Source organism: Mandrillus leucophaeus, unplaced genomic scaffold, assembly GCF_000951045.1.
Source record: "Mandrillus leucophaeus isolate KB7577 unplaced genomic scaffold, Mleu.le_1.0 Scaffold800, whole genome shotgun sequence".
NCBI classification, from domain to species: Eukaryota; Metazoa; Chordata; class Mammalia; order Primates; family Cercopithecidae; genus Mandrillus; species Mandrillus leucophaeus.
In genome coordinates this window covers 667769-683640 of record NW_012108698.1, presented here as the reverse complement: position 1 = coordinate 683640, position 15872 = coordinate 667769, and the positions used below count along the sequence as shown (strand labels likewise).

The following is a 15872-nucleotide window of genomic DNA, read 5'->3' as shown; positions in this document are numbered from 1 at the left end:
AAAAAAAAAAAAGGGGGGGGGGGGAACTGTTCCATGGAGACAGAGAATGGAATGACAATTACCAGTAGGGAACTCATGGAGACAGAGAATAGAATGATGGTTACCAGAAGATAGAAAGGGTGGTGGTGAACGGGAGATAAACAGAGGACACAAAAATACAGTTAGAAGGAGTAAGATCTAGTGTTTGGTAGCATACAATACAGCAAATATAACAACAATTCATCGTCTTATTTCAAAATAGCTAAAAGAGTGGAATTAGAACGTGCTAACACAAAGAAATAATAAATTCTAGGGGTAACGGACATCCCAATTACCCTGATTTGATCAGTACACATTGTATGTTTATATCAAAATATTACATGTACCCCATATATGTGTACAAATATTATGTATTATGTAATAATTAAAAATAAACCTTTTTTTAAAAAAGGTAAATCCAAGCAAAATATAAAAAAGAATTCCTACAACCCCCCCCCCAAAAAAGAAGTTGATTAAAAAGTGGGCAAAGAACCGAAATAGGCATTTCTCTAAGACTACAGACAGATGGCCAAAGAGTATATGAAAAGATGTTCAACATCACTAACCATCAGAGAAATGCAAATTAAAACCACAGTGAGATAACATTTCATACCCATCAGGACAGCTATTAACAAGAAAGGGGAAAATAAATGTTAGTAAGGATGTGAAGAAATTGTACACTATCAGTGGGAATATAAAACAGTGCAGCCACTACGGAAATAGTAATTTCTCAAAAAATTAAGGACAGAATTTCCTTATGATCTAGCAATTCCACTCTGGGTATATACCCAAAGGAACTGAAAGCAAGGTCTCAAAGAGATTTGTGCGCTCATGTTCACAGCAGCATCATTCACAAGAGCCAATAGGTAGATGCAACTCAAATCTCCATCAACAGACAAATGGATAAGCAAAATGTGATATATACATTCAATATATTATTCTGCCTTAAAAAGGAAATTGTGATACATGCTACAACATGTAGAACCTTGAAGGCATTATGCTAAGTGAAATAAAGCCAATAACAAAGACAAATGCTGTATGATTAATTAACATGAGGTACATGAGATAAACATTAATTAACATGAGGTACTTAACAGAGATAGTACTGTAGAACTGTGACTTGGCAGGGCCTGAGGGGAGAGAGGAAATGAGGTGATATTGTTCAATGGGTATAGACTTTCAGTTTTGTAAGATGAAAAATTCTGAGATGAAAGGTGGTAATGGTTACGCAATAATGAGAATATACTTAAAGTCACTGAACAGTGCACTGCAAAATAACATAAATTATGTTATATATATTTTACCGCGATTCAAAAACAAATGTTTCCATCGCAGCTAAAAAGACAATGAATTTTTTAAAATAATTATTCACTAAAAATCCTATTTTAAAAATCTGATAGAATATCTAAATTTATTTTATATATAATAATTTATTATCAGGAGGACTCAGGTTAACAGAGATACTGGGCCGGGTGTGATGGCTCACGCGTGTAATGCTAGCACTTTGGGAGGCTGAGGCAGGCAGATCACGAGGTCAGGAGATAAGAGACCATTCTGGCTAACACGGTGAAACCCCATCTCTACTAAAAATACAAAAAATTAGCCGGGCATGGTGGCGGGTGCCTGTAGTCCCAGCTACTTGGGAGGCTGAGGCAGGCAGATCACGAGGTCAGGAGATAGAGACCATTCTGGCTAACACGGTGAAACCCCATCTCTACTAAAAATACAAAAAATTAGCCAGGCATGGTGGCGGGTGTCTGTAGTCCCAGCTACTTGGGAGGCTGAGGCAGGAGAATGGCGTGAACCCGGGAGGCAGAGGTTGTAGTGAGCCGAGATCATGCCACTGCACTCCAGCCTGGGCGACAGAGCAAGAATCTGTCTCAAAACAAAACAAAACAAAATACCAGAGATACTGTCTGGGGCTTAGAAATCCACTGGCAGAGGTATCTAAACCAATCCAATCAGCATTTACAGATAATAAATATTTCAATTTATCTGCAATCAGGATTTACATACACATAGGCTGAAACGTTTCCTGGGGTATCAAGTATTCCAATATTACTGTAGTATATTATACTACGAAAATGCTTTTTACTTATCCCAGTCTCTCATCCCTGCATCAGTTTCTCCTACAAGAGAAAAGTGACAGGATAATTTTCCAACTCTTGGCAGGACATCAACTAAATCTAGTATATACAGACACCAAAGAGGAAAAAGAAATCCAACACAGGCCAGGTGTGGTGGCTCATGCCTATAATCCCAGTGCTTTTAGGAGGCTGAGGCAGGAGGATCACTTTAGGCCAGGAGTTCAAGACCAGCCTGGGCAACATAACGAGGCCTCACCCCTACTAAAGATTTTTAAAACATAGCTAGGCATGGCAGCACACTATTGTAGTCCCAGCTACCTGGGAGGTTGAGGAGGAGAATGTAAAGTGAGTCACACCATTTTTTGTTTCCCAGGGCATACAAAAGTTATGTTTACACTACACTATAGCCTATTAAGTATGCAATAGCATTATGACAATAAAAACAATGTACCTACTTTAAAAAAAAAAATTGCTAACAAATAACAATCTGCTGAGCCTTCAGAAAGTCATAATCTTTTAGGTGGTGTTAACAGGTCTTTGCCTCAATGTTGATGGCTACTGACTGATCAGGGTGATGAGTACTGAAGGCTGGGGTGGTGGTGGCAATTTTTTTTTTTTTTTTTTTTGAGACGGAGTCTCGCTCTGTCGCCCAGGCTGGAGTGCAGTGGCCGGATCTCAGCTCACTGCAAGCTCCGCCTCCCGGGTTCACGCCATTCTCCTGCCTCAGCCTCCCGAGTAGCTGGGACTACAGGCGCCCGCCACCTCGCCCGGCTAGTTTTTTGTACTTTTTAGTAGAGACGGGGTTTCACCATGTTAGCCAGGATGGTCTCGATCTCCTGACCTCGTGATCCGCCCGCCTCGGCCTCCCAAAGTGCTGGGATTACAGGCTTGAGCCACCGCGCCCGGCCGGCAATTTCTTAAAATAAGACAACAATGAAGTTTGCCTCATCGATTGACTATTCCTTTAAAAGATTTCTCTGTGGCATGCAACGTTTTTGATAGCATTCTAACTGCAGAATTTTCAAAATGGGAGTCAGTCCTCTCAAATTTTGCTGCTGCTGTATCAACTAAGTTTATGTAATATTCTATATTATTCTGTAATCTTAAAAATGTGCACAGTATCTTTACCAAGAGTAGATTCCATCTCAAGAAATCACTTTCACCAGGCATGGTGGCTCACACCTACAATCCCAGCACTTCCCGAGGCCGAGCAGGGCGGATCACAAGATCAGGAGCTAGAGATCATCCTTGCCAACACGGTGAAACCCCATTTCTACTAAAAATACAAAAAATTAGCTGGGCGTAATTTTTTGTAAAAATACAAAAAATACAAAAAATATGCCTTAGTCCCAGCTACTCGGGAGGCTGAGGCAGGAGAATTGCTTGATCCCAGGAGGCGGAAGTTGCAGTGGGCTGAGATTGCACCACTGCACTCCAGAGTGGGCAACAGAGCAAGACTGTCTCAAAAAAAAAAAAGAAAGCACTTTCTTTGCTCATCCGTAAGAAGCAACTCCTCATCCATTCAAGTTTGAGTGTAAGATGCTGCAGTAATTCAGTCACATCTTCATACTCCACTTCTAATTCTAGTTCTCTATTTCTTCCACATTTGTAACATTTGTAGTTCCTTCCTCCACTGAAGTCCTGAATCCCTCAAAGTTATCCATGGGGATTGGAATCAACTTTCTCTAAACTCCTATTCATGTTAATATTTGAACCTCCTCCCGTAAATCACAAATGATTTTTCTCCCCCCAGTTAGCCTTGACTCGAAACTCAACGAATGTTCTTAATGTCATCTAGAATGGTGAATCTTTTCCAAAAGGTTTTCAATTTACTTTACCCAGATCTATCTGAGGAATGACTATGACAGCTATAGCCATATGAAAGGTTATTTCTTAAATAATGAGACTGGAAAGTCAAAATGCCTCCTTGATCCATGGGCTGCAGAATGGACATTGTATTAATAATTAAGCATGAGAACAACATTAATCTCGATGCACATCTCATTACAGCTCTTGGGTGACCAGATGCACTATTAATGAGCAGTGCTATTTCCAAAAGCATCTTTTTGTCCCCAAGCAAGAGGTCTCAACAACACGGGCTTAAAATGTTCAGTAAACCACGCTGTAAATAAATGTGCCATCATCCAGGTTTTGTTGTTCCAATTACACAGCACAGGCAGAGTAGATTTAGCATAATTCTTAAGAGCCCTAGGATCTTTGAAATGGTAAATAAGTACTGGCTTCAACTTACAATCACCAGTTGCATTAACCCCTAATAAGAGATTAGCCTATCCTTTGAAGCCAGGTATTGACATCTCTTCTCCGGCTATCAAAATCCTAGATGGTATCTTCTTCCAACAGGAGACCACGTTTCATCTGAAAATGTGTTGTGCTGCGTAGTCATCTGATACAGTTTAGATGTCTGTCCCCTCCAAATCCTATGTTGAAATGTGATCCCCAATGTTGGGAGTGGGATCGAATGGGAAGTCTTCGGGTCATGGGGGCAGATTCCTCATGAATGGCTTGGTATCCTCCCCAGGGTAATGGCCTCAAGTGATATTTGGTTATTAAAAAGAGTCTGGGACCTCTCTGCTCTTGCTCCCTTCTCTCTCCATGTGACTGATATGCCTGCTCCCACTCTGCCTTCTGCCATGAGTAAAAACCTCCTGAGACCACACTAAAAGCCAAGCAGATGCTGGTGCCATGCCCACACAGCTTGCAGAACCATGAGCCAAATAAGCTTCTCTTCTTTATAAATTACCCAGTCTCGGGTATTCCTTTGTAGAATGCAAAATGGACTAATACACCACCTTCGTCAGTGCTTTTAGCTAAATCTTCTGGATGACTTATTGCAGCTCCTACATCAGCACTTGTTGCTTCACCTTGCCCTTTTATGTTATAGAGACAGATTCTTTCCTTAAACCTCATGAATAAATCTCCGCTGGCTTCCAACTTTTCTCCTGCAGGTTTCTCATCTCTCTCAGCCTTCACAGAATTCAAGGGAGTTAGGGCTTGCTCTGGATTACGCTTTGGCTTAAGGGAATGTTGTAGCTAGTTTGATCCTCTATCCAAACCACTCAAACTTTCTACACATCAGCAACTGGTTGCTCTGCATTCCTATTATCCTTTGTGTGTTAACTAGAGCAGCACTTTTAATTTCCATCAATAACTTTTCCTTTGCATTCACAAGTTGGCTAACTGGTACAAGAGGCCTAGCTTCAGGCCTGTCTCAGCTGTCCACATGCCTTCCCTCACTAAACTTAAGTACTTACAGCTTTTGGATAAAAGACGGGGAACTCTAATTTTCACTGGAACACTCAGAGGCCATTGTAAGGTTATTAATTAGCCTAATTTCAATATTGTCAGAGAATAGGGAGGCCCAGAAAGAGGGAGAGAAAAGGGGAATAGCCAGTCGGTGGAGCAGCCGGAACACACACAACATTTACTGATTAAGTTCATCATCTTATACGGTTGTGGCTCGTGGCACCCCAGAACAATTACAATAGTAATACCAAAGAACACTGATTACCATGATAGATACAGAATTTAAAAGTTTGAAATACTGCAAGAATTACCAAAATGTAACAGACACAAGGTGAGCGTGTGCTGGTGGAAAAATGGCACTGTTCAACTTTCTTGACATGGGATTGCCACAAACTCAATTTGTAAAAAATGCAGTATGTGCAAAGTGCAATAAAATATGTATTTATAAAATTAATATTTAGTAAACAACTAAATTTATTTAGGACTGCCATGTTAGCTTTCCAGAGTCTGACATTACTTCAACAGCAGATATATAGTCATGCACCACATAAGAACAGTCAACTAGCCTGGTGCAGTGGCTCACGCCTGTAATCCCAGCACTTTGGGAGGCTGAGGCGGGCGGATCACGACGTCAGCAGATAGAGACCATCCTGGCTAACACGCTGAAACCCCGTCTTTACTAAAAATACAAAAACATTAGCCGGGCATGGTGATGGGCGCCTGTAGTCCCAGCTACTCGGGAGGCTAAGGCAGGAGAATGGCATGAACCCGGGAGGCGGAGCTTGCAGTGAGCCAAGATCACACCACTGCACTCCAGTCTGGGCAATAGAGCAAGACTCCGTCTCAAAAAATAAAAATAAAAAACGATCAACTACAGAACACATATGCAACAGTGGTCCCATAAGATTATGAAGAAGCTGAAAAATCTGTATCACCTAGTAACATCATAGTCATCCTAAGGCCTTAGTGCAATATATTACTCAGGAGTCTGCAGGCATGCCGATATCTTTTATATCATATGTACTTTTTCTATGCTTATACATATTTAGATACACACATATTCACTATAATTGCCTACAGTATTCAGCACAGTAACAGGCTGTGCAGTAAATAAATCCAGTGTTGCCAGTCAAATAAAACTAGAGCACATACATTTATGTACTCTATATAATACTATACTTGGTAATGATAATAAATGACTATGTAACTGTTTTATGTATTTACTATACCTTTTATCACTAGAGTATACTATCCTTCCACTTACATTAAAAAAAAAAAAAAAATTGGGTCCCAGGTGGTGGCTCACACCTGTAATCCCAGCACTTTGAGAGGTCAACGCAGGCGGCTCATTTGAGGCCAGTTCAAGCCCAGCCTAAGCAACACAGTTAGACCTCGTCTCTACAAAAAAAATTTTTTAAATTAGCTGGGTGTGGTGGCACATGCTTATAGTCCCAACTACTTGGGAGGCTGAGGTGGGAGGATCGCTTGAGCCTGGAAACTTGAGGTTGCAGTGAGCCATGATTGCGCCACTGTACTCCTGGGTAACAGATCGAGACCTTGTCTTTAAAAAAAACAAAAGTCAACTGTAAACAGCCTCAGGTAAGCCCTTCTGGAAGTATTCCAGAAGAAGGCATTGTTATCATAGGAGATGACAGCTCCATGCATGTTACTGCCTCTGAAGAGTATCCACTGGGACAAGATGTCGGGGCAGAAGGCCATGATATTGATGATACTGACTTTACGTAGGGCTAAGTTAATGTGTGCATGTCTTAATTGTAAACAAAAGTTTTAAAAGTTAAGGAAAAAAAACAGTACTATAGAAAAAAGCTTAGAGAATAAGGACATTAAAAATATTTTTGTTCAGCTATATAATCTATTTATGTTTTAAGCTAACTGTTTTAACAAGAGTAAAAAAGTTTTTTACATTTCAAAAATTTATAAATAAGTTACAGTAAGCGAAGGTTTATTGTTGAAGAAAAATCTTTTAGTAAATTATAACCTAAGTGAACAGTGTTTATATAAAGTTTACAGTACTGTACAATAATGTTTTTAGGCCTTCAGATTCACTGATACTCACTCACTGACTCACCCAGAGCAGCTTCCAGTCCTGTAAGCTTCATTTAGGATTAAGTATCCTAAACAAGCATACCATTTTTTATCTTTTATATCATATGTACCTTTTCTATGCTTATACATGTTTAGATACACAAATATTCACTATTATAATTGCCTACAGTATTCAACACAGTAACAGGCTGTGCAGGTTTGTAACCTAGGAATAGGCTACCGCCTAGGTAAGAGTAGGCTTAGTCAGTGTGAGTATACACTATGATATTTGCAGTGACAAAACTGCCTAACAATGTATTTCTCAGAATGTATCCCCATAGTTAAGCAACACATAACTGAGTGTTTTGAGAATGCACTGTCAAATTTAAGTGTAATGCTTCACAGAGTAAATATGAACTGCAATTTCTCTGTAATATCTAGTAAGATCTATATTCATCTTATTGGGGAGTTTAATAAGATGTGTGAGACGCATAAGTCACTCTTATGTGACTACCGGTATTAATAAGTAGACACAGGTCAAGAAGAAATGTCTGGCCAACATGGTGAAATCCTGTCTCTACCAAGAAGTACAAAAAATTAGCCGGGCGTGGTGGCAGGTGCCTGTAATCCTGGCTACTCAGGAGGCTGAGCAGGAGAAATGCTTGAATCTGGGAGGCGGAGGTTGCAGTGAGCTGAGATCCAGCCTAGACAACAGAGCAAGACTCCAGCCTAGACAACAGAGCAAGACTCCACCTCAAAAAACAAAACAAAAACAAAAACAAAAAAAAAACAAGAACTGACTGGGACTTACAAGGTTTAAGATAGCAGGATTCAGATCTAAGACAAGCATGAAGCAGAAAAATGCTATCAAGTTTTTGAAGTAGGCCAGGCACGGTGGCTCACACCTGTAATCCTAAGCACTTTGGGAGGCCAAGGCAGGCAGATCGCTTCTGCTCAGGAGTCCAGTCTGGGCAAAATGGCGAAACCCCATCTCTACTAAAAAAAAAAAAAAAAAAAAATTAGCCAGGCCTGGTGGTCCACACCTCTAGTCCCAGCTACTTGGGGGGCTGAGGTGGGAGGATCACTTGAGCTAGGAGGTGGAGGTTGCAGTGAGCTGACATTGTGCCACTGCACTTCAGCCTGTGTAACAGAGTGAGACCTTGGCTCAAAAAAAGAAAATAAAAAAAATTTTTTAAGTTTTTGAAGTAGGTAACAAATTGCTGCCCACAATTTGCTTCTAAATATATCAGGTGAGCTGGCGGTAGGAAGGTAGGGAAATAGATGTGGGAAGAGTAAACAAGATCAGCCATGACTTGATTATTGTTGGAGCTCAGTGATGGGGAGCTGGGGGCAGCGGGTCGGCAGGGAGGGGGGTGTCATTGTACTATCCTCTTTATTTCTCTAGGTTGAAAAATTTTCCATAATAAAGTTTAGAAGTTATGCACAAACGTGTGTATAATATACTTGTAACAGAAAATCTTCCTTTTATCAGTGTGAGTTGACCTTGGCATAAATTCAACCTGCTACTTTCATGAAAACACAAATACACACAAACTGTACAGAGAATGAGAAACTCCATGTCTTTCACCCCTAAATTCTTCAAGTTAGTTAATCCTTACAAATATGTTCACTAGGATAGAACAGATCGTTTCTTTTTTTTTTTTTTTTTGAGATGGAGTTTCGCTCTTGTTGGCCAGGCTGGAGTGCAATGGCACGATGTCGGCTCACCGCAACCTCCGCCTCCCAGGTTCAAGCGATTCTCCTGCCTCAGCCTCTCGAGTAGCTGGGATTACAGGCATGCGCCACCATGCCCAGCTAATTTTGTATTTCAGTAGAGATGGGGTTTCTCCATGTTGATCAGGCTGGTCTCAAAGTCCCGACCTCAGGTGATCCACCCGCCTCGGCCTCCCAAAGTGCTGGGATTACAGGTGTGAGCCACTGCACCCGGCCAGAACAGATCGTTTCTATAACCATCTTAGAAAAGATAGTCACTGTGGATATACTAGAACTCTCTAATCAAAAGGAAACAAATCTCATAACCAGGAAACAGAGGGGGAAAAAAACCGAAAAAGAAAAGCCAGAGTCCCTTTCACCGGCCAGAAAATAAAGTAACAGAGGCAGTCAGCTTAGAGATCTACCAGATAAAGCCTCAAGATGGCTGCTGGTAATATATTTAAAAGCAATTTTGAAAAGTACAGATATTAAAACTTTAGTTACTCTAATAAAAGTAAGTGGACATTCAAAGAATACATCTAGTTGAACATTACTAAGAAAAATTAGATTTGCCATTTCTCTAAAATAAAAACCATTCTTTCAGGGCCATTTCATTATCACTATTTTTTACTATGGACAGATCAGGCAGGGAGACGTTGCTAAGCACACCAAAATTAACAGGGCATATATCCAAATCAATTATTTATTTGAGACTTTAACATAGGACTACAAAAAGTTTTGTAATTATGTATTTCAAAACATGTAGTGAAAGAAAAAATATTTATACTGAAAGAAACATACACTGAGAGATAAGTTGGGCTTCATCAAAATTTAAAACTTGTGCTTTAAAGGATAGGATTGGCTTGGCACTGTGTCTCACGCTGGTAATCCCAGCACTTTGGGAGGCCGAGTCGGGTGGATTATCCGAAGTCAGGACTTCGAGACCAGCCTGGCCAACATGGTGAAACCCCAACCCCATCTCTACTAAAAATACAAATAATTGGCCAGGTACAGGGGCATACGCCTGTAATCCCAGCTACTCGGGAGGCTGAGGAAGAAGAATCACTTGAACCTGGCAGGCAGAGGTTGCAGTGAGCCAAGTTCCAAGATCGCGCCACTGCACTCCAGCCTGGTGACAGAGTGAGACTCTGTCTCAAAACGAAACAAAACAAAACAAAAAAGGGCTGGGCGCGGTGGCTCATGCCTGTAATCCCAGCACTTTGGGAGGCTGAGGTGGGCGGATCACGAGGTCAGAAGATGAGACCATCCTGGCTAACATGGTGAAACCCCATCTCTACTAAAAATATAAAAAATCAGCCGGGCGCGGTGGCAGGCGTCTGTAGTTCCAGCTACTTGGGAGGCTGAGGCAGGAGAATGGTGAGAACCCAGGAGGCGGAGTTTGCAGTGAGCCGAGATAGCAGCCTGGGCAACAGAGCGAGATTCCATCTCAATAAATAAATAAATAAATAAATACATAAATAAAACGCTGATAAAAAAAAGATACCCAATTGGAACCTGATTATCATCCTCCTCCCACACAGTTTATGTACTGCCTGATTAGATTTAACATAACTAGGTAATATATTCAAAATTAGGGCATGAAAACCTATCATTCATGACAAAATATCCACATTTTACTTACCTTCTGTATTACTGACTGCTGGCTCAGGTGTGATTCTCCCATCAGTAATATTAGAGCTCTCCTCATCGGCATATATCAGATGGTCCTCTTTATTTTCGGGCCAGCGTGGAACCTCGCTTGTGTCTGTTGAACAGCTGCATACATCTTCATTCTTGTTGAAGTATCTTTGTAGCCACCCTGGCACAATATTCTTAACAGACTCTGTAACCCTGCTAAGAATGCCCTATTGGGAGAAAAAACATATTATGACAGTTTCAGAAACTTATCTTTTTAAAGTAAGTACCTACTTACGGAAAGCCGGGCCAAGCAAAATACAAAGGTGTCCAACAAGTTTGCTAAAATTCAGTTACTACAGTTACTGCTAACATAATGGTTTTTACAAATTCTATAGATGTGAAATTCTTTCTTCTATATGCATACACAAGCCAATAATTGTTCCAAATGGCTGTGCTATTCTAATCCTTAAGAAAACCCCAAAAGGCCATCAAATACACAATACCGAGTTTAGATTTACTAATATGTAATACATGTTTTAATCCCAGAGAAAAGGCATCCATTTTTTTCCCAGTATGTTAAAACAAACACAAACAACACTTTCAATAGCTTTCTCAAGCAATTATTTTACTGTACATTCTTTAAGAAAAATAAAAATTCAGACAAGTAGAAACAGAGTTAAAAAAAAAAAACAGTAACTAAAACAATCTGGCCGAGTGAGGGGGCTCATGCCTATAATCCTAGCACTTCGTCGGGGCTGAGGTGGGCAGATCACCTGAGGTTGGGAGTTTGAGACCAGCCTGACCAATATGGAGAAACCCTGTCTCTACTAAAAATACAAAAAATTAGCTGGGCATGGTAGTGCATGTCTATAATCCCAGCTACTCAGGAGGCTGAGGCAGGAGAATCGCTTAAACCTGGGAGACAGAGGTTACAGGGAGCCCAGATTGCACCATGGCACTCTAACCAGGACAACAAGAGCAAAACTCCATCTCAAAAAAAAAAAAAAAAATTAATCCAACAAAAATAAACTCAAGAAACAACCTTTTCTGATGCTGAAATTTCACTACAGCAAATGTTGGCTGAAAATCTCAGTGATTAATTTTATTACGGTGACTTTTTTTTTCTTTTGAGATGGAGTTTTGCTCTTGTTGCCCAGGCTGGAGGGCAATGGCATGATCTTGGCTCACCACAACCTCAGCCTCCCGAGTTCAAGTGATTTTCCTGCCTCAGCCTCCCAAGTACCTAGGATTACAGGCATGTGCCACCACACCCAGCTAATTCTGTATTTTTAGTAGAGACGGGGTTTCTCCATGTTGGTCAGGCTGGTCTTGAACTCCCAGCCTCAGGTGATCCGCCCGCCTCCGCCTCCCAAAGTGCTGGGATTACAGGCATGAGCCCCCATGCCCAGCTATTATGGTAACTTTTAAAAGAAGGAAGGGAAAATAATGTGGTATAATAGCTATCAGTATTATTTTTATTGTAGTTTGGCTATGTGCCAGATACTATTCTAAGCAATTTATACATATTATTCAGTTTAATCCTCACCATAACTTTATGAACTAATACTCCCACCTTATGGATAAAAGAGAGATAATGAAGTTAAATATCTTGCCCAAAGTACAAACACAACTACCACAGTATATCTAAGATAGAGTAAAAGTATGGGCTTTGGGATTGCCAGGACCTAGTGTAAAATTTGAGGACGTCCCTGTACTTGGATTTACTGTAGGTAAAATAAGAATATCTCTGCCTCCTATTATTTATAGTAATTATAATGAAAATCAAATGAAATAATGTGAAGGTATGTATCAATTTACAAGGTATAATAGAAACATACTGAAAACTTTTTTACTAACAAGGAAAAAAGCTGACAATAGACAAACTGGGGTAAGGTAACCAATTTTAGGCAACAATTTCTTTCACAAAGCAGATTTAGTAGGGCGTCAGAGAAAAAGTCAAAGAAAGAAAAAAAACGACTCAGTAGGTACAGAAAACAATAAAGTCAAGGCAGAATATATAAATCTACCTAGAAGGGAAACTCAAGACAGAGGCCTTAAAATATCCTGCTAACAAAAAAAATGGAAGACACTTCTGATACAGGCACTTGAATAGTAATGTCCTTACTATTTGAAAAGGTATAGGTAACAACTGAGAAGCATGTAATTTTTTTTTATGTATTGTGCAAATTTTCAACAGATCTACAAGTAAGCTCTCTATCAAACACATGAAGCCAAGTTCTAGAACACTAACTACTGAACAACATAAATTCACTGTTCCCTTTTTCTTTGCTAATATTACAGTATTAGTTACTATGGAAAGAAAGACTATATACCTATATCCAATATTTAATATTTGTAAAAACACACCTAATACTAGTTACTTATCCCATTTCCATACTTCAAGACTTGAAAGTGTTTACAAACTATAATACAGTTAAAGACAGACTTAAGGCTGGGCGTGGTGGCTCATGCCTATAATCTCAGCACTTTGAGAGGCTGAGGCACGGGGATCACTTGCAGTCAGGAGTTCGAGACCAGCCTGACCAACATGGTGAAACCCCATCTCTACTAAAAATACAAAAAGTTAGCTGGGCGTGGTGTCGGGTACCTATAATCCTAGTTACTAGAGAGGCTGAGGCAGGACAATTGCTTGAACCTGGGAGGTAGAGGTTGCAGTGAGCCAAGAGCCGGCCATTGTACTCCAGCCTGGGCAACAGAGCGAGACTCCAGCTCAGAAAAAAACAAAAAAAGACTTAAAAACAAAGACATACTTGATATAGGTGACAGGCTAGCTAATGCACTACAGCAAGAATTTTTTTTTTTTCCAGAGACCTGTGTCACACCAGATAAGAGTGCAACGGCACGTGATCATGGCCCACTGTAGCCTCAAACTCCTGGGCTCAAGTAATCTAGTCTCAGCCTTCCAAGTAGCTAGGACTACAGGCCAACTACCACATCCAGCTATAGCAATTATAGAATTTAACGCAGATTTAAAAAATTTTTGTTGACTTCCAGTACGGTGTTTAGCTACTAAAAGTATCAGAGATTCCTGTGATCCCTATTCATTTAAGGCAAGTATAGAACAACTTTAAATTGGCGTCACACTCACTCATAGATCCCTTATGTGGCAGCATCAGGTATCTTCAAAAATAATTAGAAGACAAAACTGTTCAAAGTGGATATAATAAAGCTCATTCACTGAAATACATGAACTTTGCTTATAGACATATTTTCTATACTAAAATTTAACCAACTTATCCAGTCTCAGCCCCGAAGAGCTTAATACGGGAACAGCGAGACAGAGACATTACTAGTGGCACAGAGAATGACAGCATGAAGAGTAAAAAGGAATGCAGATTATATTAGCTGGAAGTGTGGCACAGGCCTGCAGTCTTAGCTACTTGGGAGGCTGAGATAGCAGAATCACTTGAGCCTAGGAATTCAAGGTTGCAGTGAGCTATGATTGTACCACTGCACTCCAGCCTGGGTGACAGAGACCCTGTCTCTAAAAACAAAGACAAAAAGAAAGGAGGGAGGAAGGGAAGAAGGAAGGAAAATAATAAAACTGACCTGGAACCAGAATGAAAGAACCAACATCCTTGCATTTCAACACCCAAATATACCTTTGAAGGTTAAATGACCCTAAGTCATTAAGAAAAAGTTAAATTAAGCTTAATATATTGAGTAGTCCTCAAAGTGTGATCCCTTTTTAGCAGTATTATCAGCATCATCCCAGGTCCTTCTCCAGTCCTACTAAAGGATAAACTCCAGAGGTAGGTTGCACCTATTTTATCAAGCCCTCTGAAGTGATTCTAATATTGGAAATCAGATACATTTCAGGAAATTAAGATACATTTTAGAGAAGCCTCTCCAAAACAGATGAATAAAATTGTACATTCTTGAAAGGCTTAATCTTCAGTTATCTAGAAAAAATATACATGTGGAGCACTAGTCGGATAATATTGAAGATTATAATGAAAATATTCTAAAGTGAATCAGTTAAACAAATCTTACACACCATTTTAGACTGTGCTAAATACACACAGTTCATAAAACTGTTTTCCCAGTGTTTCCCAAACTTTAGCCATGATTTTCACCTGTACTGTTTTCCTCTGAATCCACTCACTTTTCTTAAAATTTAGCTTTTTCCTATACACACACACACACACACACACACACACACACACACACACACTCTCCTACAAAATCACAGATTTGACGCTGTGCTAGTATCCACTTGCCCTTTTCTCAGCCCATTCTTGATAGGCTGTTTCTATGGACTGCACTACCAACTGGTTTCTGGTAAGACTGCCCCATGAGAGATATTAGGCAACACTAGATATTAGAGAATGGGAGTAAAAGGAGGTCTTTATTCTGTGCTCCTCCCCGCTTAAATCTCGTTCCATCTCCAAAACTACCACTCCAGCACCCCTCCACTCCAGTCACAGCATTTCTTCCCTTTATTCCTCCAGTCCTAGAGAAGGTAGTAGCGTTCTGCTGTTGGTCTCTGGGTATCCTGCTATCCTGTACTTATTCCATTAACCACCAGCATATCTCTAAGTAGACCCTTCTTAAAGATATTTCCTTTGAGGCCAGGCACAGTGGCTCATGCCTGTAATCCCAGCACTTTGGGAGGCCGAGGTGGGCAGATCACTTGAGGTCAGGAGCTGAAACCAGCCTGGCCAACATGGTGAAACCCCAGTTCTACTAAAAACATAAAAATTAGCCGGGTGTGGTGGCACACTCCTGTAATCCTAGCCACTAGGAAGGCTGAGGCAGAAAAATCGCTTGAACCCGGGAGGCAGAGGTTGCAGTGAGCTGAGATCGTGCCACTGCACTCCAGCCCGTAATCCCAGCACTCCCAAATTGCGCGACCACCACGCCGGGCCTAATACTTCTCCAGTAGAAATCTGCATGGCCTCTTTACTTTTTCAAGTCTTTGCTTATATAATGGGATACTCATCTCATTCTGCTTCCCAGCCTTAATTTTTTTTTTTTTTGAGACGGAGTCTCGCTCTCTCGCCCAAGCTGGAGTGCAGTGGCGCGATCTCGGCTCACTGCAAGCTCCGCCTCCTGGGTTCACGCCATTCTCCTGCCTCAGCCTCC

The 15872-nt window shown here is 40.6% G+C and overlaps 1 protein-coding gene across 3 annotated transcripts in view; it reads right to left on the bottom strand.

Moving 5' to 3' along the window:
- The window catches only part of NUP153 (nucleoporin 153kDa), a 102108-nt gene that overhangs the window by 70516 nt on the left and 15720 nt on the right, over positions 1-15872 (bottom strand). For all 3 annotated transcript variants that reach the window (XM_011967580.1, XM_011967582.1, XM_011967581.1), the window contains exon 2: positions 10771-10993. In XM_011967580.1, coding sequence (XP_011822970.1) covers positions 10771-10993 — 223 coding nt within the window. The remainder of the gene's footprint in view (positions 1-10770; positions 10994-15872) is intronic.